Source organism: Gnatocerus cornutus, chromosome 5 (genome assembly GCF_029298725.1).
Source record: "Gnatocerus cornutus isolate USDA-ARS CGAHR chromosome 5, icGnaCorn1.1, whole genome shotgun sequence".
Taxonomy (NCBI): Eukaryota; Metazoa; Arthropoda; class Insecta; order Coleoptera; family Tenebrionidae; genus Gnatocerus; species Gnatocerus cornutus.
In genome coordinates this window covers 3,005,678-3,031,564 of record NC_142237.1, presented here as the reverse complement: position 1 = coordinate 3,031,564, position 25,887 = coordinate 3,005,678, and the positions used below count along the sequence as shown (strand labels likewise).

Here is a 25,887-nt window from a genome sequence, read left to right as displayed (position 1 = left end):
GGTCAAAAAACAAAAAATTTTCTTTGCTCCTCGAAATCAAAATTTCTAAAAATTCTCTTTTTCGGTCTAAATTTTGCTACATCGACACTCTTAATAAGGCAGTCGAGAGTGATAATCTCCACACATTTTGGTTAAATCACATAAAAAATAAAGATATTACAGGATCATAAAAAAAATGGTGACTTTTTTTGATCTTGACAGGAAAATTTCTAAAAATTCGACTTTTTGATCTAAATTTTTGCAAATTAGTGATGATGAATGAAATTACAGTGTTCAAAAAATTTACATTTTCACACTTGTCCAAATAAATTTTTTTAAATATTCTCCTTTTTGGTCTAAATTTTTCTAAATCGGTACTCTTAATAAGAGAGTCAAGTTTTATAAACTCAACAAATTTGGTAATAGTGGCCTTAAAAATGAATAACAGGTCGTTAAAAATTTTTGATCAAAAAACAAAAATTTTTCTTTGCTCCTCAAAATCAAAATTTCTAAAAATTCTCTTTTTCGGTCTTAATTTTTCTAAATTGACGCTCTTAATAAGGCAGTCAAGAGTGACAATCTCCACAAATTTCGTTAAAATCGCATAAAAAATAAAGAAATTACAGGATTACAAAAATTGCTGGCATTTTTTTGGTCTTAAAGCGAAAATTTGTAAAAATTCGACTTTTTGATCTAAATTTTTGCAAATTAGTGATATTACTAAAACAAACAAAAGAAACAACATGCATAAATTTCGTTCTTGTCGCACTAAAAATAACGAAATTACAGTGTTGAAAAAATTGACTTTTTCACTGTTGTCCAAATAAAAATTTCTCAATATTCTTCTTTTTTGGTCTAAATTTTTCTAAAACTCTTAATAAGACAGTTAAGACTTATAAACTTCACAAATTTGATTATAGTGGTATTAAAAATGAAGAACTTACTGGTCGTTTAAAATTTTTGGTCACAATTTTTTTTTGGTTAAAAACAAAAATTTTTCTTCGCTCCTCGAAATCAAAATTTCTAAAAATTCTCTTTTTCGGTCAAAATTTTTCTAAATTGACGCTCCTAATAAGGCAGTCGAGAGTGATAATCTCCACAAATCTCGTTAAAATCGCATAAAAAATAAAGAAATTTCAGGATTAAAAAAAATTGGTGTCATTTTTTTGGTCTTAAAACGGTTTTTTTTTAAAAATTCGACTTTTTAATCAAAATTTTTGCAATTTAGTGATAATTCTAAAACAAAAGAAACAACATGCATAAATTTCGTTCCTGTCGCACTAGAAATAACGAAATTGCAGTGTTGAAAAAATTGACATTTTCAGTTGTCCAAATAAAAATTTCTAAATATTCTCCTTTTTGGTCTAAATTTTTCTAAATCGGTACTCTTAATAAGACAGTCAAGACTTATAAACTCCACAAATTTCCAAATGTTCCAATACACGTATTTTTTTCTTTAGTATCCCTAATTAATATAATTGCATTTATCATCAATTTGACTAAGTTTGGGTCAGTTGAGTAACAAAATCACCTCGAAATGTAGACCTGTAAGGAGTTGGTTTGTAAGACTGACCAGCAGGGAAAAAATATTTATTAGATGAGACCCAACCATTTGAGCGTTATTATGTTTATGGGGGGTTTGCAATAAGGTGGCTGTAAACAATTTAAAAAGTCAAAGCCATAACCGTACTAGAGCGTTTGTTAAACTGTAGTCGATTTCGAATTTCTGTCATCTTTGCCTTAAGCGGACTTAAACGGCCACACCTTTATAGAAGAAGCAGATTAACTTTCTTTGGTGTTTTCGCTTTCTTTGTTTGTAATTAGGTAAAATTTGATATCTTATTTACAAAAATTCAAAACGATGTCAGTCAGTTGTAAATTCCGGAAAATTAAATAAGAACAATAAAACTGAGAAGATTCCGGTAAACACCTAATAAAACTCGTTTCCGCAGCAGTTAATTTGGGTTTATTTCCAACCACTATTCTACAAAAATAAGGGAATTTCCTCCTACTAAAATTTACATTTTGTTGTTGATAAATTAGTGGAGAAAACCGCCTCCATTCTAAATAAATATGCACTTAATCAGCTCTTGAATAATTTAATATAAAAAACCTTGTTTGTGGGCAGCAAAGGTTAAAGTTTACTCCCTTTATCCAGGACCGACAATTCGATTAGTTTGACCTTTCATATCTCTGTTTTCTCAGTAGTGACAATTAAAAATTTTCCAACTCGTCTCTAAACTTCAAATTTATGCAAGAAGTTTAAGTTGAATATTCTCACAGGTCGTTTAACTTTGCGGTAGGTTGTTAAAGCCACAATATCTACAACCGGATGTGTACTTACAATCATACAAAAAACATAAATTAATTTTTAGTGTCGCGTGGTTTCGGTCCTCCAAAAACAATTTGCATATTTCTGCACCGTTCATGTTTAATTATACGAAACAATTAACAATAGATTTAATACGGCAAACGAGTTATTGTTTTTTCGTCTCACATTCTGAGACAATAAGCAAATTTACTTCCTTAATTTAATACGTTACATGACACGATAATCTTTCTTATATTCAACCATTTATATTTCTATTTCCTGTTTCCGGAAACTTTAAATCCAAAACGTATGTAGGTAAATAACATTTTATTAGTCAGCAAAGGTCGGTCGTATTAAAATATAAATCGACGTTCACAAAGAACAGAAGTTATTTTCTTTATGTCGGTATAGGTAGAAGAAGGAAAAGTAGAAGGAAATTTTAAAAAAATTATGAAAAAGCAAACAAATACATAAAGGGACATTGTAACAACGAGCAACAGACCGAACACGTAAAGAATTTAGTTTTTCAGATCGCTCTTTATTCGCGGAGACGGATTTCAAGGAAGAAAAAAGGGCATTGCAAAATCCTACTTAACAGCAAGTTTTAATTTAAAACAATAACAAAAGGATTTAAAAATAATCCAGAGGAAACCTAACTTGAAGATTTATCCAAGTCAAATCTGATAGAATTTGGAGAACGTAAGAAAAACCTGAAGAAAATCTGGACAACTAAAAAAGAATCTTTGCAGTTTTCAGTAAATATAGGGTGTCCCAGAACTCGCGCCCCAGAGAGCAAAGGGTGCCGACAGCAATACAGATGGTAAATTTCAAAACAAAATATTATTCGAGAACTAATAAAAAGTTAACAACCAATCCCGAAAGCTGATTCGAGAAGTGGAGTAAATGGCCATCCCAATTTCCTAGGCAACGAGAGTCTAATGTTTAACTGACCAATGGATGATAGTTTGTGTCCATAATTACCAATTTTCAAATTCTGTTCAGCTTCGGGATTGGCTACAGTTTTTTTGTCTTATCTCGTTTATTTTTTGAGTTAAAAAATTATGGTTTCAAAATTTTGGTTCAGAATTGTTGCCTCCATAAGCCCTTTTTCTCTGGGGCGCGAGTGCTGGGACACCCTGTATAGAAACTTTTAACATACTCTACGAAAAATGCAAAGAAATTTCAGAAACCAAAGAAAATCTAAAAATCTATAAAGAATTTGTAGGAAAAATTTAAACAGACTCAACAGTATCTAAAAAACATTCAAAGAAAATTCAAAGAATATAAAATCCAAGGAGCATTAACAAAATTTGAAGAAAATCTGAAGTAAATCTCCCGCATCCAAAGAAAACTTTGTACCAAACTAAAAGAGAATCCAGGCGATTAAAGGAATAAAGATCAAAAATTAATTGAAAAAAAATTGAATATCTGAAGAAAATTGGAAAATTATTTTGAAGTTTTGAAAAATCTTGAAAAATCAGATAGAATTGAATCTACACAATTTAAACAGACCTGAAATCTATAAGAATCAAAAGTGAATTTAAGGAAAATCTAGAGAATTTAAGAGGATCTAAAAAATATAAATTTGAGGATCATGAATTTATTAGAATAGTCTATAACAATTTAAGAAAAATTCAAAAGTATACAGGTGGTCCACCTAAGACTTTCAAGCCTAAGATGATTTTGTACTTTTGGTAAATGTTTTTGCTATTTTTTTTAAACTGGACCTGCTAGACGGTTGTTTTTTAACGAACGCATGTTATTATTGCCATTTCATAAGATAAGATAATTTTAAATGAATTCAATTTAAATTAAAACAATTCAAATTCACCCTTTTTGCAACGTCAAATCAATCTTTGCCTGTTCAGTAATCTTAGTTTTAAATTTTATTGAAATTCGTTCACAAATATACCACTGATATAGTGCTCGAAAGTCTTAAGGCGAGTGCCAAGACATTTTTCTTATGGAGAATCCCATGTAAAGTATCGTCTAAATATTTCGCTTATTTTTTCATGTATCAGTTTCGTTCTTATTCTCAACTGCTTGTATTCATATTTTCTTCTAAAACTAAGAATCAAACATTGGAAAAAACATTTAATTTAAAAGTTAAAGGACTTGAAAATTCGATAATTTAGGGGTAGTTTTACGAATAGAAGTTTATGTCCGATTTTTGTGAATTTTTAAACTTAGAATTAGTAAAGAATACTTTCAAAATCACTTTCCCGCTAAATTTAAATCGATACCATTAAAATTGGTCTAGTTATGAGTGAGATAAACTAAAAAAATTTCAATCAAAGCTCTGAACTTTGCAGATAATTTACGACTAGGCTGATTTATAAGCGTACCCTCATTTGCGGTTTCTTGACCAGCTTTGGAAGTTGTAAATCAAGGGATTTCTTCTAAAATTTTTACCTGTTTGTTTCGCACAGAGGATAATAAAATGGTTACAATTAGAAGAGCGTTATTAAAAGTGCTAATAAGTACAAGCACATCGAAGTTTCATAATGCTTGATGTATGAAATTATAGAAACAACTATGTAGTATGAAAATTCATTTAATTTATAGACATGTTTTCAACTAAAGTCTTTCAATGACACACGAATTAATTTCTCGACTACTTCACGGTGTTGGACGTAAAATTTAGAAAATGAAATTTAATAAAATAGTAATTTATTATTATTTTTCTTATTACATATTTTATTATTTATGTTTATTTTTTTCTTATTTCACTACAATTTAAAAGTTCATCAATGAATAAAAAATGTTGAATGAAACAAAATTGTTTTGAATGGTATGACTCTATGGAGCGACCTGACCGGATGCAATTTACCTGATGTTTGCAATATTGGATTAGAGTTTATCTAAGAAACTGACCGGAGTTTTACTAGGTGATGACAATTTCTTTCATTTTGCCGCCGGCCGGTTCAACTTTTACTGAAAAACCCACTAAATCTTGTTCCTTTGAGAACAATATAATTTTTTTTTGGGAGAATAAAAAGGTTGACTTCTGGTAACTAGAAAAAAATGGAACATACATTGTAAATTCAAATCATAATTGGTATTACCAAATCCAAGGGCAGTTAAAAACAACACGAAAAAAAATGTGTATTCTGGGTGTTTGGTTTGGACAAGAAAGTGATACGAAATATGAATATATTTATGAAGACACAACTTTTTGGAAAAAAAATGGAACCAAAATTGATTAAGTTTTATTTTGATCACATGTTGCTGGAATTAATTGACTCTAAATAAATACCACTTTTCTTATAAATACTTACTAACATGTACATATTATACACATTACTATACTATGTATTTTGTATCTTTTGAGTATACCTTCATACCAAATACGTATCTATTTGGAAACAAATAAAATTAAACATAAAACAGATAAGTTTAGTTTTTTTTAGAAAATTTTTGTTTGGCATTCTGATATTAAATAATACTTTGATCTATTTATTATTTGACTAATTATTTTTTGAACAACAATTTTAAAAAAAAAGTTTTTTATTCATATTATTTTACCCATGAAAAAGTATTTCTACCAGACAGAGACAAAATAAGCATTTATTATTTTACAATCACTTTACGATAGCACAGTAAGGGGTGTTGTAAACAGAGGTACCGCTTGACAACCTTCCCGATGTGACAGCTCAGCTCGAATTCTGACCAGCGACGAGTCTTGGCACTCGCCTTAAGTAGACCACCCCGTATATAAAGTTTAAAAATCAAAGAAAATAAAAAAAAACGTAGAGAATTCATAATTATAAAATTTTAAGAACTAATTCATAAAAAGGGTTTAAAAGACAAAATGTAAACATTTCGGGAGAAAATAAATAAGTATTCAAAAAATTAGTGTGGAGAAACTAGAGATAATTTAAAATTCATCTAAATACAAAATACTTTTCATATAAAATTGCAAGATTAACACGAATTCGTTGTAACACAAATCTCGAAAACGGAAATTTGGAACCGGAATTGCCATTTCTAGTGACATGCGACGAATTTCTTCCAATAATGAAGAATAAAAAAGCGCGTCACCTAAACTTGTGATTAAAAATATTTTAAATGAAGGCAAAACAACGAAAAATTTTTTCACCACGAGATTTACACTGTGCTTGTATCAATCGATAATCGTTAATCGTTAAATTCATGGCGATACAAAAAAAAGTTAAGTAAAGTTTTGTTTTAATGCTGGGAACATAAAGAATCTACATAGAATGTAGAGAAAATCTGCAAATGACTCAAGGAAAATCTCGGAAAACCAAAAAAATCTGAAAAGTGAATCGACAGAAAAGTTTAAAAGTAAGTAAAACTAAGAAAATCCAAACAGAACAGAGAAAGCAATCTTAAGATATTAATATCCATTTTTTAACAAATCCAATATTTTCTCATACACCCAATTTGAGTAATAATAAAAAAATTACTGTGTATGAAAATCTTTGTACAGTACCTAGAACAGCTGATATAGAACTCAACACTCTGTTTGTTTTTGTGAGAAACGCCAAATCTTAGTTATGAGCAAATACAAAATGCAATTATGAGTCACACAACGTTAAGATAAGTTTGATAACATCTTAATGAATTTACAACCATTTAGAGCAAAAATCCGTGTAAATCTATATTGGATTATTATACATTCAATGAAACCTCTTAAAATTCCATGTTCTTGATTTATAGTAACTACAAAATCCATAACCGGAAGGCTCTGCTTGTTATCACTGTCGTAATAGTTTTGCTGACAGCAGACAGTAACAAGGTTAAAAGTATTTATAATTTGTTGGTTGTTGAGTACGCTATGCTCATTTACTCGGGCCAATTTTATCTCGATTTGTATGGAGTCATTACAAGCGATAACATTCAATGTTTGTCTACTCTAAAAGCAATTACATTTTTAACAATATAAATACAACATAATCCTAAATTTAACAACAGCTTGTTGACATATTTTGTTGTTTTATCAAAATTCGGAAGTTTTCCTGTAAAAAACTACCGATATGTTTGAGTAGACCCGATAAATATTTACGCATTAATTGTTCCCGAGTCACTTTTAACTTGTTTAATCTCATTTTCAAGTTCCGAAAGGATGGTAACAGAGCTCTTATCGTTTACCGCAATTATGCCGCATGATTCATGGAAATTTCGCTGGGAAATCTGTCCGAAATCAAGTTTTTGGAACTGTTATTGTTATTTCCCCGTGCGGTTTCACTGGAAAAGTGAAATTGCAGACACTCATGTTTTGTTAGAAGATTTTGCGCTCCACAGATGTGTGATAAAATCGCTGCTATAAACCCAATTTGAAGAATTAGAACACCTATCGGCTGTTTGTACGAATCTATTTTTGTTCCGATCAAGATTTAATCAGTGCAGCTCCAGATAGTTTATTACATAAGTAATAATTGAGTATTGGCATGCTTTCAAGTGGGTGCTTAAATTAAGCAAGGACAGTCAACCATTGTCAAGAATAGCCACAAATCGACAGACCCTAATTTTTGGGAAAGTGCCCCAATTTCATTAATTGTATGCCTAATTTTATTTTTCGCTAAACTGAGCCATTACGGAGTTAATTTGTAACACAATCATTTTTGCTCAACTAGAAAGCATTTAATAGAAATGAAAACCATTAATAACACAGCCTAATCGCTCGTTAGCTTTATTACAGAGAAAGTCATTTGTAAGTGCAATTACAAATTAACAATAGCTCACTTGAGGGTTATTAAAAATCTTGTGGTTAGCTATGGGCTCTTGGGTCTAGGGTAGAAAGAGTTGTCCCATAATGTTGAAATTTTGCACACATGTTTTCCTTGGCCCCAATATAACGTAAAAAAAAAATCAACCCCAAATTCCAAAATTTAAGGGTGGCATGTTAGGGGTAGGGGGTTGAAAACAAGAAAAAGTTGAGTTTTTTATTTTTTTTTGAACTCTCCAAGTGCTCCAAAGCCCTTATGTCAAATTTGGCGTTTCTAGGGGGATTATGGGACTCACAATAAATTTATTAAAATTTAACGAAATTGTCAAAATTATGGATAAGGACTTGATTTGTAACGGATAAACTAGCTCAAAAATTTTGAAAAAATTCACGAACACATTGGAGATCAAAACAAACTAGAAAAAAAATATGCCATAAATTTTGCCCATTATTAAGGGGGTGCATTGGGGTGAAGGGGTTGTTTTTTTTAAGAAAACAAAAATGTAATTACCACACGTTTTCGACGTCAGCCAAAGGCATCTAATCTGAAAATCTCGTATTTTTTGCTCAAAGTTTACAATTTATCCAGATAAGGGGGTTTTGTAAAAGCGCATCCTGGAACTCGGCGGCGATTAATAAGTGTCAAGTTTACCACGAAAAAAACGTTCAAAAATTCTGAAAAAATTCAGATGTGCTAGGTTGATTAAGGTGATAAGGAAAAAAAATACTTCACTATTTTAGGCCTTCAGGAAAGGGGTGAAATGGGGTGAGGGGTGGTTTTTTTCGACCAAAATAAAAAAATTACGTACACGTTATTTTGGTTTCTACTAACAGAATCCTCCTCTAAAATTTCATATTTTTTTCTCCAAGTTTGGTTTCAACCCCAAAAGTGGACTTGGAAAATAATCTTTCGAAATCGGCCACCTGTGGGCTGTTGGGTCTAGCCATGTTAGAGTGGATCGAAAATTCTGAAAAAAATCAGGTATACTAGGTTGACTGGGCTAATAAAGAAAAAAAATACTCCACAATTTTAGGCTTCCAGGAAAGGGGTGTAATGGGGTGAGGGGTAGTTTTTTTCAACTAAATCGAAAAAGTAACTAGCACGTTATTTTGCTTTTTAATATCAGGATCTCCCTACTAAATTTCGTAATTTTTCTCCAAATTTTGTTTCAACCCCAAGAGTGGACTTTGAAAATAAATCTCGGGAAACCTGCCGCCTATGGGCTATTGGGTCTAGCCCTGTTAGAGTGGCTCGAAAATTCTGAAAAAATTCAGCTATACTAGGTTGACTAAGCTAATAAAGAAAAAAAATACTTCACAATTTTAGGCCTCCAGGAAAGGGGTGAAATGGGGTGAGGGGTGGTTTTTTTCAACTAAATTGAAAAAGTAACTAGCAGGTTGTTTCGCTTTTTAATAGCAGGATCTCCCTACAAAATTTCGTAATTTTTCACCCAACTTTGTTTCAACCCCAAGAGTGGACTTTGAAAATAAATCTCCCGAAATCTGCCGCCTATGGGCTATTGGGTCTAGCCCTGTTAGAGTAGTTCGAAAATTCTGAAAAAATTCAACTATACTAGGTTGACTAAGCTAATAAAGAAAAAAAATACTTTACAATATTAGGCCTACAGGAAAGGGGTGAAATGGGGTGAGGGGTAGTTTTTTTCAACTAAATTGAAAAAGTAACTAGCAGGTTGTTTCGCTTTTTAATAGCAGGATCTCCCTACAAAATTTCGTAATTTTTCTTCAAATTTTGTTTCAACCCCAAGAGTGGACTTTGAAAATAAATCTCCGGAAACCTGCCGCCTATGGGCTATTGGGTCTAGCCCTGTTAGAGTGGCTCGAAAATTCTGAAAAAATTCAGCTATACTAGGTTGACTAAGCTAATGAAGAAAAAAAATACTTCACAATTTTAGGCCTCCAGGAAAGGGGTGAAATGGGGTGAGGGGTGGTTTTTTTCAACTAAATTGAAAAAGTAACTAGCAGGTTATTTCGCTTTTTAATAGCAGGATCTCCCTACAAAATTTCGTAATTTTTCACCCAACTTTGTTTCAACCCCAAGAGTGGACTTTGAAAATAAATCTCCCGAAATCTGCCGCCTATGGGCTATTGGGTCTAGCCCTGTTAGAGTGGCTCGAAAATTCTGAAAAAATTCAGGTATACTAGGTTGACTGGGCTAATAAAGAAAAAAAATACTCCAGAATTTTAGGCCTCCAGGAAGGGGGTGAAATGGGGTGAGGGGTAGTTTTTTTCAACTGAATTGAAAAAGTAACTAGCACGTTATTTTGCTTTTTAATAGCAAGATCTCCCTACAAAATTTCGTAATTTTTCACCCAACTTTGTTTCAACCCCAAGAGTGGACTTTGAAAATAAATCTCCCGAAATCTGCCGCCTATGGGCTATTGGGTCTAGCCCTGTTAGAGTGGCTCGAAAATTCTGAAAAAATTCAGGTATACTAGGTTGACTGAGCTAATGAAGAAAAAAAATACTCCACAATTTTAGGCCTTCAGGAAGGGGGTGAAATGGGACAAGGGGTAGTTTTTTTCAACTAAATCGAAAAAGTAACTAGCACGTTATTTTGCTTTTTAATAGCAGGATCTCCCTACAAAATTTCGTAATTTTTCTCCAAATTTTGTTTCAACCCCAAGAGTGGACTTTGAAAATAAATCTCCGGAAACCTGCCGCCTATGGGCTATTGGGTCTAGCCCTGTTAGAGTGGCTCGAAAATTCTGAAAAAATTCAGCTATACTAGGTTGACTAAGCTAATGAAGAAAAAAAATACTTCACAATTTTAGGCCTCCAGGAAAGGGGTGAAATGGGGTGAGGGGTGGTTTTTTTCAACTAAATTGAAAAAGTAACTAGCACGTTATTTTGCTTTTTAATAGCAGGATCTCCCTACAAAATTTCGTAATTTTTCTCCAAATTTTGTTTCAACCCCAAGAGTGGACTTTGAAAATAAATCTCCGGAAACCTGCCGCCTATGGGCTATTGGGTCTAGCCCTGTTAGAGTGGCTCGAAAATTCTGAAAAAATTCAGGTATACTAGGTTGACTGAGCTAATGAAGAAAAAAAATACTCCACAATTTTAGGCCTTCAGGAAGGGGGTGAAATGGGACAAGGGGTAGTTTTTTTCAACTAAATCGAAAAAGTAACTAGCACGTTATTTTGCTTTTCAATAGCAGGATCTCCCTACAAAATTTCGTAATTTTTCACCCAACTTTGTTTCAACCCCAAGAGTGGACTTGGAAAATAAATCTCCCGAAATCTGCCGCCTATGAGCTATTGGGTCTAGCCATGTTAGAGTAGTTCGAAAATTCTGAAAAAATTCAGGTGTGTAAGGTTGCTTGAACTGATGAAGAAAAAAAATACTCTATAATTTTAGGCTTCCAGGAAGGCGGTGGAATGGGGTAAAGGTGTTTTTTTTAAGTTAAACGTAAAAGTGTCCTATACATAGAATAATCGCCCTGTTTTGAGAAGATTTACATGAAAAGGTGGTATTTTTTCGTTAAACAACTTCGGGCAGAAAATACTGGTTTTGTGACAAATTTGTAGGTGTCCGACGGCATTTGTCTGCCAGTTGTATTAATGTGATATTGTGAGCAAAACAAAGAAAAGAGTACCTCTATGTATTATGGAACGTTTGAAAAAGTAAAAAAAAACGGGGACGTTTTATGAATAAGCAATAATCCTTGAATTTGTAAGTTTGAGTACTCTTAGGAAATGAGAATGTGCTTCTTTTTATACTAATGTAATGGATATGGTCTCCTTGAAACTTTAACCCTTATTTGCAGCCTGCGACGTTTTGAAAAAATTACTAATACTGAGCGTTGGGTTACTAATACCAACCCTACCACAGATTATATTCGTCTCCCCACCAGCAGCCGTCAGAAGAAAAGATAACCGCTTCATGTGAATCTGTAAAAATGGAAACGGCGACATGGGTGTCAAAAGAAAGTAACAAACGTTTGGATTTATCTCTCGTATCCGATGTACCCCCTAACATCAGCTTGGGTTGTGATTGTTTAAACAAAATAAACGGGTTTTCCACTGGCAACTCAGAATGCACTTGTGTATTGTAAGTTGCATGGTTAGAGTCTCACCCTCAATACAGCTCGATAAAATCGATAGGAAAGTATAAAAATGACAAATAATTCGTTCATTTATTCTACAGATTTCATTTACCCACACCTGCCGTCATAAAGAAAAAATTCCTGTTTCCGTAAATCGGTAAAAATGAGAATGTAGCACGGCGGTTTGGGTGGCAATAAAAGTAAAAAATGTTTGTGTTTATCTCTCGTATCCAGTTTACCTTTGCCGACTGTCGGAAAGTAGGGTTGTGATTGTTTAAACAAATTAAAGAGTTTTTCCCGGCAATCCAAAATGCACTTCAGTATTAATTTACGACCATGATGATATCTTGACTGTAGATAGCCTCACCAATTTGAACTTTTAACTTCCCAACCTTTTTTTTACATATCTTTTCTTGAAAGCAATCTGGATTGGTAAAATGTCACTGGTTTGCTTGCATTGCAACCATTAAATATAAGGATGCCATAATAAAACACAATGGGCAATTTTTGGAAATATTTTATTATTATTAACAAAATGTGGCATAAATCTTTGTTCTCTTGGGTGGTTTTGTGGAAGAAATAGGCATCCTGATAGGAACCGACAGGAAGCCAATGGTCAAGCGTTAAAGTTGTTTGAGCATTGTGAAGTATTACCGACGCGAGACCAACAAAATGCGCGTTGTCCTGTTTGCAACGTCCCATTCAATCGAAATCCTCCTGTTGTTTTGATGGGGACGATAACAGACAATGCAAGAGAGGGATGGCGCTTCTGTTGCCCCAATGGCCACAAACGCTCACGCTTTTGTGGCTCCTTCCTCGAGCGTGCTCGGCTCAACGATGTGGGGGGATCCAGGATTCTGAAGATAATATGTTGCTGGTTACAAGAAACCATACTGTGCATTGTACCACCGACACCATCAACGCGTGGTACAGTTATTGTCGCGACGTTGCGAGGAAAATTGCGTGGCACGACTTCGTTCCGATCGGCGGTGACCACGATATTGTGGAGATTGACGAAACCCATCTCTTCAAACGGAAGAACCATGTTGGGAGATACACACAATGGACGCATCATTGGCTATTTGGGGGAATCTCACGCACTACTGACAAGAGGTTTGGAGTAGTGGTGCCCAGACGTGACAGGAACACGCTTTTGCCATTGATGCAGCAATTTGTTGACTCGGACTCGGTGGTATTTTCGGACGAATGGCGAGCATATCATCGAGTAGTAGGACAAGCATTTGCTGGTCACATGATGGTCAACCATAGTCGAAACTTTGTATATCCACCAAAGGATGAAGACCCACTTTGGGCACCGGCAGGCACATTTCATCCCAGATGTCTGGAAACATTTATCGGTCCTCGTCCTCCAGGTATGGAACAAGCGTATCGCGTTTCTACGAACAAATGTGAACGCTCCTGGAGGGATTTAAAGAAGACGCTGCGAACAGTGAATAATGTTGAGCTGGCCGACGGTTACATTGGGGAGTGGATGTACCGGCGCAACATCTTGGACAACCATCCTGACTTAACGGCCAAATTAGATTGTTTTCTAAGAGATGTTGCTTCAACAAATCCGGGCTTCAGAGAAAAGATGCAGGTTGGCATTCACAACTACGATTGTTATGAATGCAATCCATAAAGTCTAAAACATAAGAGGTGAGAGTAGTGAGCATAAGTATTACAATGTATGACAAGGTTTTGCTACCTTAAAAACTTTTAGGGGCAATATAATCTATATTTTGATACAATCTATAGTGTTAATCGCAAGTTCCTATGATGTCGTGTTTAAGAGTTATGTGCATATCTTTAGAAAAAAACCGATTTTAAAGTTTATTATTAAATCAAGTGGACTTTGTAAGAATTAAACCATTCTTTTTCAAAAACCAAAGACTAACGCTGGTCAATTATAATTGATTCAAAATTAGTGCATAAAAACAGATTTTTGTGAGTGTAAAAATTCACATCAAAGTTGGCGGCTAAACAAGTTACGATTTGCAGATAAAATGGTTGTTTGGTCACGCAGTTATCATAGTGCAATATATTTTATAAAAAATCAAAATGCAAAGTCTTGAGCACAAAGCAGCGTTCTTTTTAAAATAAAATTTAATTAAGCAAGTACTTTGACACGTCTAATATGAGAACAATAATTGAGATGTTTCATCGTTCTTAAAGAAATGAATCGCAAAAAGAGCTCAGCTTTATTTCTGTGTAATGAAAGACTTTACGCCTTACCTTTTAACTCTATGGATCGCATTCATGACAGTCACAGTTGAGAATGTCTGGCTGCATCTTCTTTCCTCTTAGACCCGGATATGCTCTTGCAACATCTCTCAGAAAGCGATCATATTTAGCCGTTAAGTCATCGGGGAGTTTGTCCAAGATGTTGCGCCGGTACATCCACTCCCCAATGTAACCGTCGGCCAGCTCAACATTATTCACTGTTCGCAGCGTCTTCTTTAAATCCCTCCAGGAGCGTTCACATTTGTTCGTAGAAACGCGATACGCTTGTTCCATACCTGGAGGACGAGGACCGATAAATGTTTCCAGACATCTGGGATGAAATGTGCCTGCCGGTGCCCAAAGTGGGTCTTCATCCTTTGGTGGATATACAAAGTTTCGACTATGGTTGACCATCATGTGACCAGCAAATGCTTGTCCTACTACTCGATGATATGCTCGCCATTCGTCCGAAAATACCACCGAGTCCGAGTCAACAAATTGCTGCATCAATGGCAAAAGCGTGTTCCTGTCACGTCTGGGCACCACTACTCCAAACCTCTTGTCAGTAGTGCGTGAGATTCCCCCAAATAGCCAATGATGCGTCCATTGTGTGTATCTCCCAACATGGTTCTTCCGTTTGAAGAGATGGGTTTCGTCAATCTCCACAATATCGTGGTCACCGCCGATCGGAACGAAGTCGTGCCACGCAATTTTCCTCGCAACGTCGCGACAATAACTGTACCACGCGTTGATGGTGTCGGTGGTACAATGCACAGTATGGTTTCTTGTAACCAGCAACATATTATCTTCAGAATCCTGGATCCCCCCACATCGTTGAGCCGAGCACGCTCGAGGAAGGAGCCACAAAAGCGTGAGCGTTTGTGGCCATTGGGGCAACAGAAGCGCCATCCCTCTCTTGCATTGTCTGTTATCGTCCCCATCAAAACAACAGGAGGATTTCGATTGAATGGGACGTTGCAAACAGGACAACGCGCATTTTGTTGGTCTCGCGTCGGTAATACTTCACAATGCTCAAACAACTTTAACGCTTGACCATTGGCTTCCTGTCGGTTCCTATCAGGATGCCTATTTCTTCCACAAAACCACCCAAGAGAACAAAGATTTATGCCACATTTTGTTAATAATAATAAAATATTTCCAAAAATTGCCCATTGTGTTTTATTATGGCATCCTTATATTTAATGGTTGCAATGCAAGCAAACCAGTGACATTTTACCAATCCAGATTGCTTTCAAGAAAAGATATGTAAAAAAAAGGTTGGGAAGTTAAAAGTTCAAATTGGTGAGGCTATCTACAGTCAAGATATCATCATGGTCGTAAATTAATACTGAAGTGCATTTTGGATTGCCGGGAAAAACTCTTTAATTTGTTTAAACAATCACAACCCTACTTTCCGACAGTCGGCAAAGGTAAACTGGATACGAGAGATAAACACAAACATTTTTTACTTTTATTGCCACCCAAACCGCCGTGCTACATTCTCATTTTTACCGATTTACGGAAACAGGAATTTTTTCTTTATGACGGCAGGTGTGGGTAAATGAAATCTGTAGAATAAATGAACGAATTATTTGTCATTTTTATACTTTCCTATCGATTTTATCGAGCTGTATTGAGGGTGAGACTCTAACCATGCAACTTACAATACACAAGTGCATTCTGAGTTGCCAGTGGAAAACCCGTTTATTTTGTTTAAACAATCACAACCCAAGCTGATGTTAGGGGGTACATCGGATACGAGAGATAAATCCAAACGTTTGTTACTTTCTTTTGACACCCATGTCGCCGTTTCCATTTTTACAGATTCACATGAAGCGGTTATCTTTTCTTCTGACGGCTGCTGGTGGGGAGACGAATATAATCTGTGGTAGGGTTGGTATTAGTAACCCAACGCTCAGTATTAGTAATTTTTTCAAAACGTCGCAGGCTGCAAATAAGGGTTAAAGTTTCAAGGAGACCATATCCATTACATTAGTATAAAAAGAAGCACATTCTCATTTCCTAAGAGTACTCAAACTTACAAATTCAAGGATTATTGCTTATTCATAAAACGTCCCCGTTTTTTTTTACTTTTTCAAACGTTCCATAATACATAGAGGTACTCTTTTCTTTGTTTTGCTCACAATATCACATTAATACAACTGGCAGACAAATGCCGTCGGACACCTACAAATTTGTCACAAAACCAGTATTTTCTGCCCGAAGTTGTTTAACGAAAAAATACCACCTTTTCATGTAAATCTTCTCAAAACAGGGCGATTATTCTATGTATAGGACACTTTTACGTTTAACTTAAAAAAAACACCTTTACCCCATTCCACCGCCTTCCTGGAAGCCTAAAATTATAGAGTATTTTTTTTCTTCATCAGTTCAAGCAACCTTACACACCTGAATTTTTTCAGAATTTTCGAACTACTCTAACATGGCTAGACCCAATAGCTCATAGGCGGCAGATTTCGGGAGATTTATTTTCCAAGTCCACTCTTGGGGTTGAAACAAAGTTGGGTGAAAAATTACGAAATTTTGTAGGGAGATCCTGCTATTGAAAAGCAAAATAACGTGCTAGTTACTTTTTCGATTTAGTTGAAAAAAACTACCCCTTGTCCCATTTCACCCCCTTCCTGAAGGCCTAAAATTGTGGAGTATTTTTTTTCTTCATTAGCTCAGTCAACCTAGTATACCTGAATTTTTTCAGAATTTTCGAGCCACTCTAACAGGGCTAGACCCAATAGCCCATAGGCGGCAGGTTTCCGGAGATTTATTTTCAAAGTCCACTCTTGGGGTTGAAACAAAATTTGGAGAAAAATTACGAAATTTTGTAGGGAGATCCTGCTATTAAAAAGCAAAATAACGTGCTAGTTACTTTTTCAATTTAGTTGAAAAAAACCACCCCTCACCCCATTTCACCCCTTTCCTGGAGGCCTAAAATTGTGAAGTATTTTTTTTCTTCATTAGCTTAGTCAACCTAGTATAGCTGAATTTTTTCAGAATTTTCGAGCCACTCTAACAGGGCTAGACCCAATAGCCCATAGGCGGCAGGTTTCCGGAGATTTATTTTCAAAGTCCACTCTTGGGGTTGAAACAAAATTTGGAGAAAAATTACGAAATTTTGTAGGGAGATCCTGCTATTAAAAAGCAAAATAACGTGCTAGTTACTTTTTCAATTTAGTTGAAAAAAACCACCCCTCACCCCATTTCACCCCTTTCCTGGAGGCCTAAAATTGTGAAGTATTTTTTTTCTTCATTAGCTTAGTCAACCTAGTATAGCTGAATTTTTTCAGAATTTTCGAGCCACTCTAACAGGGCTAGACCCAATAGCCCATAGGCGGCAGGTTTCCGGAGATTTATTTTCAAAGTCCACTCTTGGGGTTGAAACAAAATTTGGAGAAAAATTACGAAATTTTGTAGGGAGATCCTGCTATTAAAAAGCAAAATAACGTGCTAGTTACTTTTTCGATTTAGTTGAAAAAAACTACCCCTTGTCCCATTTCACCCCCTTCCTGAAGGCCTAAAATTGTGGAGTATTTTTTTTCTTCATTAGCTCAGTCAACCTAGTATACCTGAATTTTTTCAGAATTTTCGAGCCACTCTAACAGGGCTAGACCCAATAGCCCATAGGCGGCAGATTTCGGGAGATTTATTTTCAAAGTCCACTCTTGGGGTTGAAACAAAATTTTGAGAAAAATTACGAAATTTTGTAGGGAGATCCTGCTATTAAAAAGCAAAATAACGTGCTAGTTACTTTTTCAATTTAGTTGAAAAAAACCACCCCTCACCCCATTTCACCCCTTTCCTGGAGGCCTAAAATTGTGAAGTATTTTTTTTCTTCATTACCTTAGTCAACCTAGTATAGCTGAATTTTTTCAGAATTTTCGAGCCACTCTAACAGGGCTAGACCCAATAGCCCATAGGCGGCAGGTTTCCGGAGATTTATTTTCAAAGTCCACTCTTGGGGTTGAAACAAAATTTGGAGAAAAATTACGAAATTTTGTAGGGAGATCCTGCTATTAAAAAGCAAAATAACGTGCTAGTTACTTTTTCGATTTAGTTGAAAAAAAACCACCCCTTGTCCCATTTCACCCCCTTCCTGAAGGCCTAAAATTGTGGAGTATTTTTTTTCTTCATTAGCTCAGTCAACCTAGTATACCTGAATTTTTTCAGAATTTTCGAACCACTCTAACATGGCTAGACCCAACAGCCCACAGGTGGCCGATTTCGAAAGATTATTTTCCAAGTCCACTTTTGGGGTTGAAACAAAACTTGGAGAAAAAAATATTAAATTTTAGAGGAGGATTCTGTTAGTAGAAACCAAAATAACGTGTACGTAATTTTTTTATTTTGGTCGAAAAAAACCACCCCTCACCCCATTTCACCCCTTTCCTGAAGGCCTAAAATTGTGAAGTATTTTTTTTCCTTATCAGCTTAATCAACCTAGCACATCTGAATTTTTTCAGAATTTTTGAACGTTTTTATCGTGGTAAACTTGACACTTATTAATCGCCGCCGAGTTCCAGGATGCGCTTTTACAAAACCCCCTTATCTGGATAAATTGTAAACTTTGAGCAAAAAATACGAGATTTTCAGATTAGATGCCTTTGGCTGACGTCGAAAACGTGTGGTAATTACATTTTTGTTTTCTTAAAAAAAACAACCCCTTCACCCCAATGCACCCCCTTAATAATGGGCAAAATTTATGACATATTTTTTTTCTAGTTTGTTTTGATCTCCAATGTGTTCGTGAATTTTTTCAAAATTTTTGAGCTAGTTTATCCGTTACAAATCAAGTCCTTATCCATAATTTTGACAATTTCGTTAAATTTGAATAAATTTATTGTGAGTCCCATAATCCCCCTAGAAACGCCAAATTTGACATAAGGGCTTTGGAGCACTTGGAGAGTTCAAAAAAAAATAAAAAACTCAACTTTTTCTTCTTTTCAACCCCCTACCCCTAATATGCCACCCTTAAATTTTGGAATTTGGGGTTGATTTTTTTTTTACGTCATATTGGGGCCAAGGAAAACATGTGTGCACAATTTCAACATTATGGGACAACTCTTTCTACCCTAGACCCAAGAGCCCATAGCTAACCAATCTTGTAACTGCAAAAACAAAGCGTCTCGTTGTGGTCTACGACAAAGAATACCATGCAGCACTTCCAAGAACTCGAAATCCGCAATTATTTTAACAAACAAAGAACCAAGTTAATTTAAATTTGACCGTTAAAGTGATTCAACAACGAGACAAGAAAGAACAAGATCTCGCGGTAAAAATACGTGGGACGATGGGTCCCAAAATTTGTTAGAAATTTTCGCGGAAATGAAAAAATGGGGAAAACTCACCTCGAACATAAGCATCTTGTCAAATCACACGGAAGACATTCAACAATTTGATTCACAGTGGAGCGAGGAAATGTTGCGCCAGTCGCAACACGCGCACTTACTGACACCGACGATCGTGAAATGCGACTGTGAGTGTGATGATCCTCCAGACACGATGATATCGGATCATTCACTCTTTCGTGTGTGGGGAAAATCTTCCACAACAATCGGTCGCGGTACGGTAAAGGTGCTGTCTACTGAAGATATGTCAACATTTCGCGACATGTGTGGTGATGCCTCTTCTTCTTCGGCGAGGCATTCCTAGATTTTTCTACTGCCACCACATGGCACTTGTAAATTGAGAACACCAATAATCATATGTTCATTTTTTAGAGTTAGTTTCATTTGTGTGCCCATTACGAGTACTCTTGTTTTAATACAATGACATTAAAACACTTGTTTATGGATCGTTGAATATTGTTGTTGCAAAAGTGTATTTTTATTACTTTTAATTAATCTTCCACAATGGAGATGATTTGCTAATGATCATATTTGTAAAGATCATTTTCATCAGTAACCGTTTCTTTATACGATGTGCTTACTTAAGTCCAGCATTTTATTGTTTAGAATGGCGAATTAAAATTAACGGCACTTGTAAGGTTACATGACAAAGTTTATTACAGCTAACTTTGACACATGCATATAAAGGAGAATAAAAACATTGGTAATTTGGCCCTTCCAAATGTAGAGGTTAAGATACAGTTGCAAAGGAATTGAATTCCAATTTAATTTTTTTCGAGTTTTTTGGACAAGCTAAATCTGGGACTTTTACATCGATTTTTTATTAATATCGATTTCGCCAAAAAAACATCGATTTTTAATACATATTTTTATTTTCAATGTATCATTAAAAATTGTCGAATACGATTTCGATGTATGTATTTTATTTTATTTTTGATTTTGGTGATATTTCGTTTGGTTGGTTGTCAACGTATAGAACTAAAGCAGGGCGGGATTTACTTGTGCTGCGGTCTAAATAAAGAAAACTGGAATTTAATTTAAGGGAGTTATATTTTAGCATTTTGTTTATTCTTATTAATTTCGAATTTGTTATTTTTTTTATAATTTATATACTTATTATTCTGTTTATTACTTAAGGTTTTTATTTATTTTTGTTTTTCTCGTGTTTGTTTATTATTTTGTTGCTTTATTAAGAATTTTATTAATTTTTGATTTTCACAATAAACTATTCTATATTGAGTTTTTTATTTACTATTTTTCAAAATCGATGTTTTCTCTGATGGAGATCGATGTAATTGTGCTCTTATTGAAATTGAGTTCAACATCGATTTTTTACTCGATGTTCCCAGATTTAGAACAAGCTGAAGTTGGAAGTGTTTCATCGTCTTTATCTTCGGGTTCTTTGAAACGAGAAAAATTTAAATAATTTAATAGCGATCTGTTATTTTCGATATTTTTTTTTTCATCTAATATGAACTATGTACATATTTTGAAAACTACAACACTAAGAAGAATTATTCATTTTATCTGTAAAATGACCGTACTTACAATACAGAAACACACAAAATAATAAATAAGTGTCAGTTTGAAATAACGAAGACCAAAACAAACAAATTTGTTCCTCGAATTCCTATTTCGTAAATTTTTAATAAATATTTTTGATAAATAATTGTAAACAGATTCATTATTGAATTAAAGATAAGTTCCTGATAACAATTTTTTGTGGATTCGTGAAGTGCATTGATTGAACCGTATAAAATTCCAAACTTATTGCAACATCTCTTCTTATCATAGTTCCAGTATCAGAAACGATTGTGAAGCTATACATTTTGGAGCCAACGAAAAGATAACTCATCAAACAAAATTTCAAAGTTGAGAGCTTCCGAATATCCATCTTAAAATTCCAAAACAAGTATGAAGAAAGAAAATCAATTAACTGAAATTGTGCAAATTATAAAAAATCGGTATTCTTAATCTGATGAAGATAACCTGCAATTTTATAAAAACTTGAATAAATGGTGCCATCAAAACAAAAATAAACAGTCGAGGATTACAAAGATGTGATAATATAAACAATTGATTGGGTCACGAATAAACAATGGAAAATATGCAGGTGTTTATTATGACGACAAAAAATAGAAAATTCATTTCTACCTCGATTCTAAAGGCTGTTGCAATCTTAATTTTCAAGGATGCATTTTAAAGCTATGACTAGTGATTTTCGCACATTCCTATATTGCGAAATTTTTACATTTATAACCGTATTTATAACTGAGGCAATTTTGATTCAACATTATCAATACCAATTTAATGCACTTAAAGTAAAGAACCGAGAATTAATTTATTTAACTGCAAATATTTAGTAACACCTTTAAATAAATGACAAGTTTTATTCGCTTTAAAATGCTCGGTAATTAGAGCATAACGCAATTTATTTGCAGTTTTACTAATGGATTTTTGCAAGCCCATTTGTCTGTGATTCAAAAATTTATCTACGACGTTTTCAGTTGTTGTGATCTTTTATGTCTCTATGATGTTGAATATTTTATCATAATAGGAATTATAATGACAGGTACTTTTAGACCTTACATTTTCATAATTAATCTAATTTTACTCTAAATGTTAATATTGATTTACTTCGCTTAATTTTATGGGATTTAGGATATGAAGTTGTAAATTATTTATTATACAATTCTTTTATTGTATATTATATTTGTTTTAAGTTATTAGTGCATATAGCAGTAAAAATAGGTGAAAGGTGTGAGTACAACTGATTACTATGGTCAATGAATTTTTTATTTTTAACAAAAGTAATTTTTAGGCGACTTAAACTGAAAATAATTTTTAGTCCTCAAAAGCGGCCTAAAAGTAAGTCATTTCTGGCCGCAAACATTTTTGGCCGATCTATGGTGGCGCCATCTATCCATATTTTTGCATATTACATGAAGATACCGACATTACCCCCAATTTTATAATTATTTGGGTAAAATCAAATCGACAAACTGCTGTAAAGTGCAACAAAAACGTGTTGAATTATTGAAAATGAACATGTCTAGCAGTGCTGCTGCAACAACATCAAAAAGCACATCAAACCTAATTCATACAAATTATGAAGCTACACATGCCAAAACGGCAAATGTAAATAAAGAAAATATGAACTTTTCTGAAGGATTCATAAATATTTACAATTATTCAGTTGTTATAAATGATTAGATCAATAAATCATAAATAAAACTAAATTAACTTTTAAATTTAATGATGTCGCCTAAAAAATCTTGTACAAAAAGTGCCATTTTGTCCTCGCCTTCTTTCTGGCCTCGGCTATCGCCTCGGCAATTAAAAAAAGGCTCGGTCAAAAAAGAAACACTTTTTGGCCTTGGTACACAAATAACTATTTTTCTCATTATTATCAAATTTGATATTGAGACTAACTAACTGACCTAAAAATCCCGACAATTTGAGAGTTTGAGAATCTAAAAATCTGAAAGAGCCTTAGAGAACTAAAAATGGTTGTAAAATTTGATTTGAAAACTCAAAAATATAACACCAAATCGTGAGAAGCTAGATATCTAAAAATTTTAAATGTAACTGTAATGATTTTAAAACCCACTGAAAACAAACTACATAATATAATAATTTGAAACTTGAGTTACTGTTGAGTTAGTTCAACGAAATAGAAAAGTGATTTTTTAAGAATTTATAAAATGACGAACCTTTAATTCCAAGAATTTCAAGTGGAACTGTAATTCAATTTATGCAATCAAATATTCTTATGAGCATATTGCTGAAGTATACAGCTAAGTAAATCTCAAACAGTTAATTTATTTAAGAAACTTTACTATGGGTTATGCCACTCATCTTGCACTTCGACATCATTAGAATATAGGTAGTACCCCCATTCTCTCCATAACACGCACGATATTTAAAGTAAGCAAATTCAAAACTCCCGCCACCCACCCTGTTGGTAGGCCTGCTTACTGGCGGTTCTGTCATTCTTCATTTTCGTGCCATAACACGTTCACGTTTTTTTCCCGAGTTTTGAAGAAATTAGCCAACAAACGTTAGGCAATGGGAAAATATCGTAAAAGAAGACATCGTGACCACAGTTCGAGTTGCAGTCCGTCCCCAGGAGCGAGAGAGCACAGCGAACTTGGTCAGAAATTTCATCACCTAGAAAATGAGGTTATGTTGCGGCGTCACCGCGGCGTCTTCAGGAATTTGACGACACTCATCGGACTTTCTTGACCACAGGCTCGTCCCAGAAAGAACACAATTGCGCTTTCTTCTGATGGAGAATTGCGTTGCAACTTGCAGGTGATCCTGTTGGTTGCGGTGTACGTGTGCGTATACCTTTCCAGTAGACATCGTGGCCACAGTTCGAGTTGCAGTCCGTCCCCAGGAGCCCGAGAGAACAGCGAACTCGATCAGAAATTTCATCGCCTAGAAACTGAGAAAGAACACAATTGCGCTTTCTTCTTATGGAGATTTGCGTGGCAACTTGCAGGTGATCCTGTTGGTCGCGATGTACGTGTGCGTATACCTTTCCAGTAGACATCGTGGCCACAGTTCGAGTCGCAATGGGTCTCCAGGAACGAGAGACAACGGCGAACTCGATTAGAAATTTCATCGCCTAGAAAAAGAGGTATGTAGCAGCGTTGTCTGAAGTGACCTTTCTTCACGTTGCGCTTTCTTCTGATGGAGAATTGCGCTGCAAAATTGCTGCTTTCCCTGCTGATTGCGGTGTACGTTTTCATTTCTTCTGATGGAAAATTGCGTTGCAACTTGCAGGTGTTCCTATTGGTTGCGGTGTACGTTTTTGTATGACCTAGCAGCGTTGTCTGAGGTGACCTTTCTTCACGTTGCGCTGCCTTCTTATGGAGAATTGCGCTGCAAAATTGCTGCTTTCCCTGCTGATTGCGGTGTACGTTTTCATTTGCTTGCAGCCTTGTCTGATTTGCGTCTTCTTAGGGAGAATTACAACTTGCAGTGTTTTCTGCTGATTGCGGTGTATGCTTTCGTATGCCCTAGCAGCGTTGTCTGAACAAGGTGACTTTTCTTCACTGTTGTGTTTTCTTATGAAAAATTGCACTGAAAAATTGCTGATTTCCCTGCTGATTGGGGAATACGTTTTACGTTACTGAGATTATCTTCTTCAGAGTTGCTTTCTTATAGAGAATTGTGTTGCAATTTGCGGGTTATCCTGCGGGTTATCCTGGTTGCGGTACGTTACTGAGACTATCCTAACGGATGAGGTGAGCCCGAGGATGCGCCTGTTTAGAGCAAAAAGTGTGGTCACTTCTTGTGCAGATGCCAGTTGGGGCGTCAACGATGGGTGATCCTGTTCATGCAAATTTGTCGGCGCGTTGGGCCTCTATTCTAACACAAGGTTTGCCTTCTGTATCTCGCTCCACTTTGGTCCCAAATACCCATTGGATGGTAATTGTCCTTTGTTCAACGCGCAAAAATCCAATCCAGAATCAGTCGTCTGTGACCCTGAAAGGGTAATCTATCGCGACACTCGTTAAGCTGGACTTCAAGTTCAGATGGGGCGGCCCTCTTCAATATCAAACGGTTTTATACCACATTTTGCAAAAGGAGGGGGGGGGGGGCGACAATGATGTGCAGATTATAGGATGATTATCGGATGCAGTTCGCCCTTTGGCAAATGTTAATTACACTCAAATCTGCTTTCCGTTTAGAATTAATTCTCAAACGTTAAAAAGTCGAATCTCGTTCCCTTTTTTGGTAATAATCTTGAAGAACGACTTTTTAGGAAACAAAAACACTTGAAAAGACGGCCTCTCCAAGGGATCTGACTTTGTCAAGGCGTCCTTAAAACTGCCAAGGTTCATACCAGCACTGGTCATCCCGTTTGGGCGCACCAATCAGAAATGGACGAAGAATTTTTACCCAAGAAAACACAACTTAAACGATCCGAACCACAGAAGATCAGTCACGGAGGTTTTGAGATTAGCAGTGGCGGCTTTCACTGTAAGATTTGCCGAACGATTGCAGTCTTTTATTGATGCTTGACAGTCCATCACCAGCAACTAGACAAATTTGTCGTTGATTTGGGGTTTTAAAATCCTTTTTTTTTTCTTAATCCTTTACACCAAGGTCATCTTCTGCTGAAAGATTGATGTCTTTCTCAGAAAATCAAGCGACTTAGGTCGCAGTTAATGTTACTAAAGAAGGGTGTTATAAATTTATAACCAAGTAAACCAAACCAGTTGAAGTATAATTCGTTACTACTGTTTTA

The 25,887-nt window shown here is 35.1% G+C and overlaps 1 protein-coding gene across 1 annotated transcript in view; it reads right to left on the bottom strand.

Annotated features, from left to right (window-relative positions):
* Dyrk2 (Dual-specificity tyrosine phosphorylation-regulated kinase 2) overlaps positions 1–19,816 on the bottom strand; it is an 87,466-nt gene extending 67,650 nt beyond the window's left edge. Inside the window, exon 1 of the mRNA XM_088035576.1 lies at positions 19,629–19,816. Coding sequence (XP_087891702.1) covers positions 19,629–19,643 — 15 coding nt within the window. The 5' untranslated portion in view covers positions 19,644–19,816. The remainder of the gene's footprint in view (positions 1–19,628) is intronic.
* Between the last annotated feature and the right edge of the window lie 6,071 nt (positions 19,817–25,887).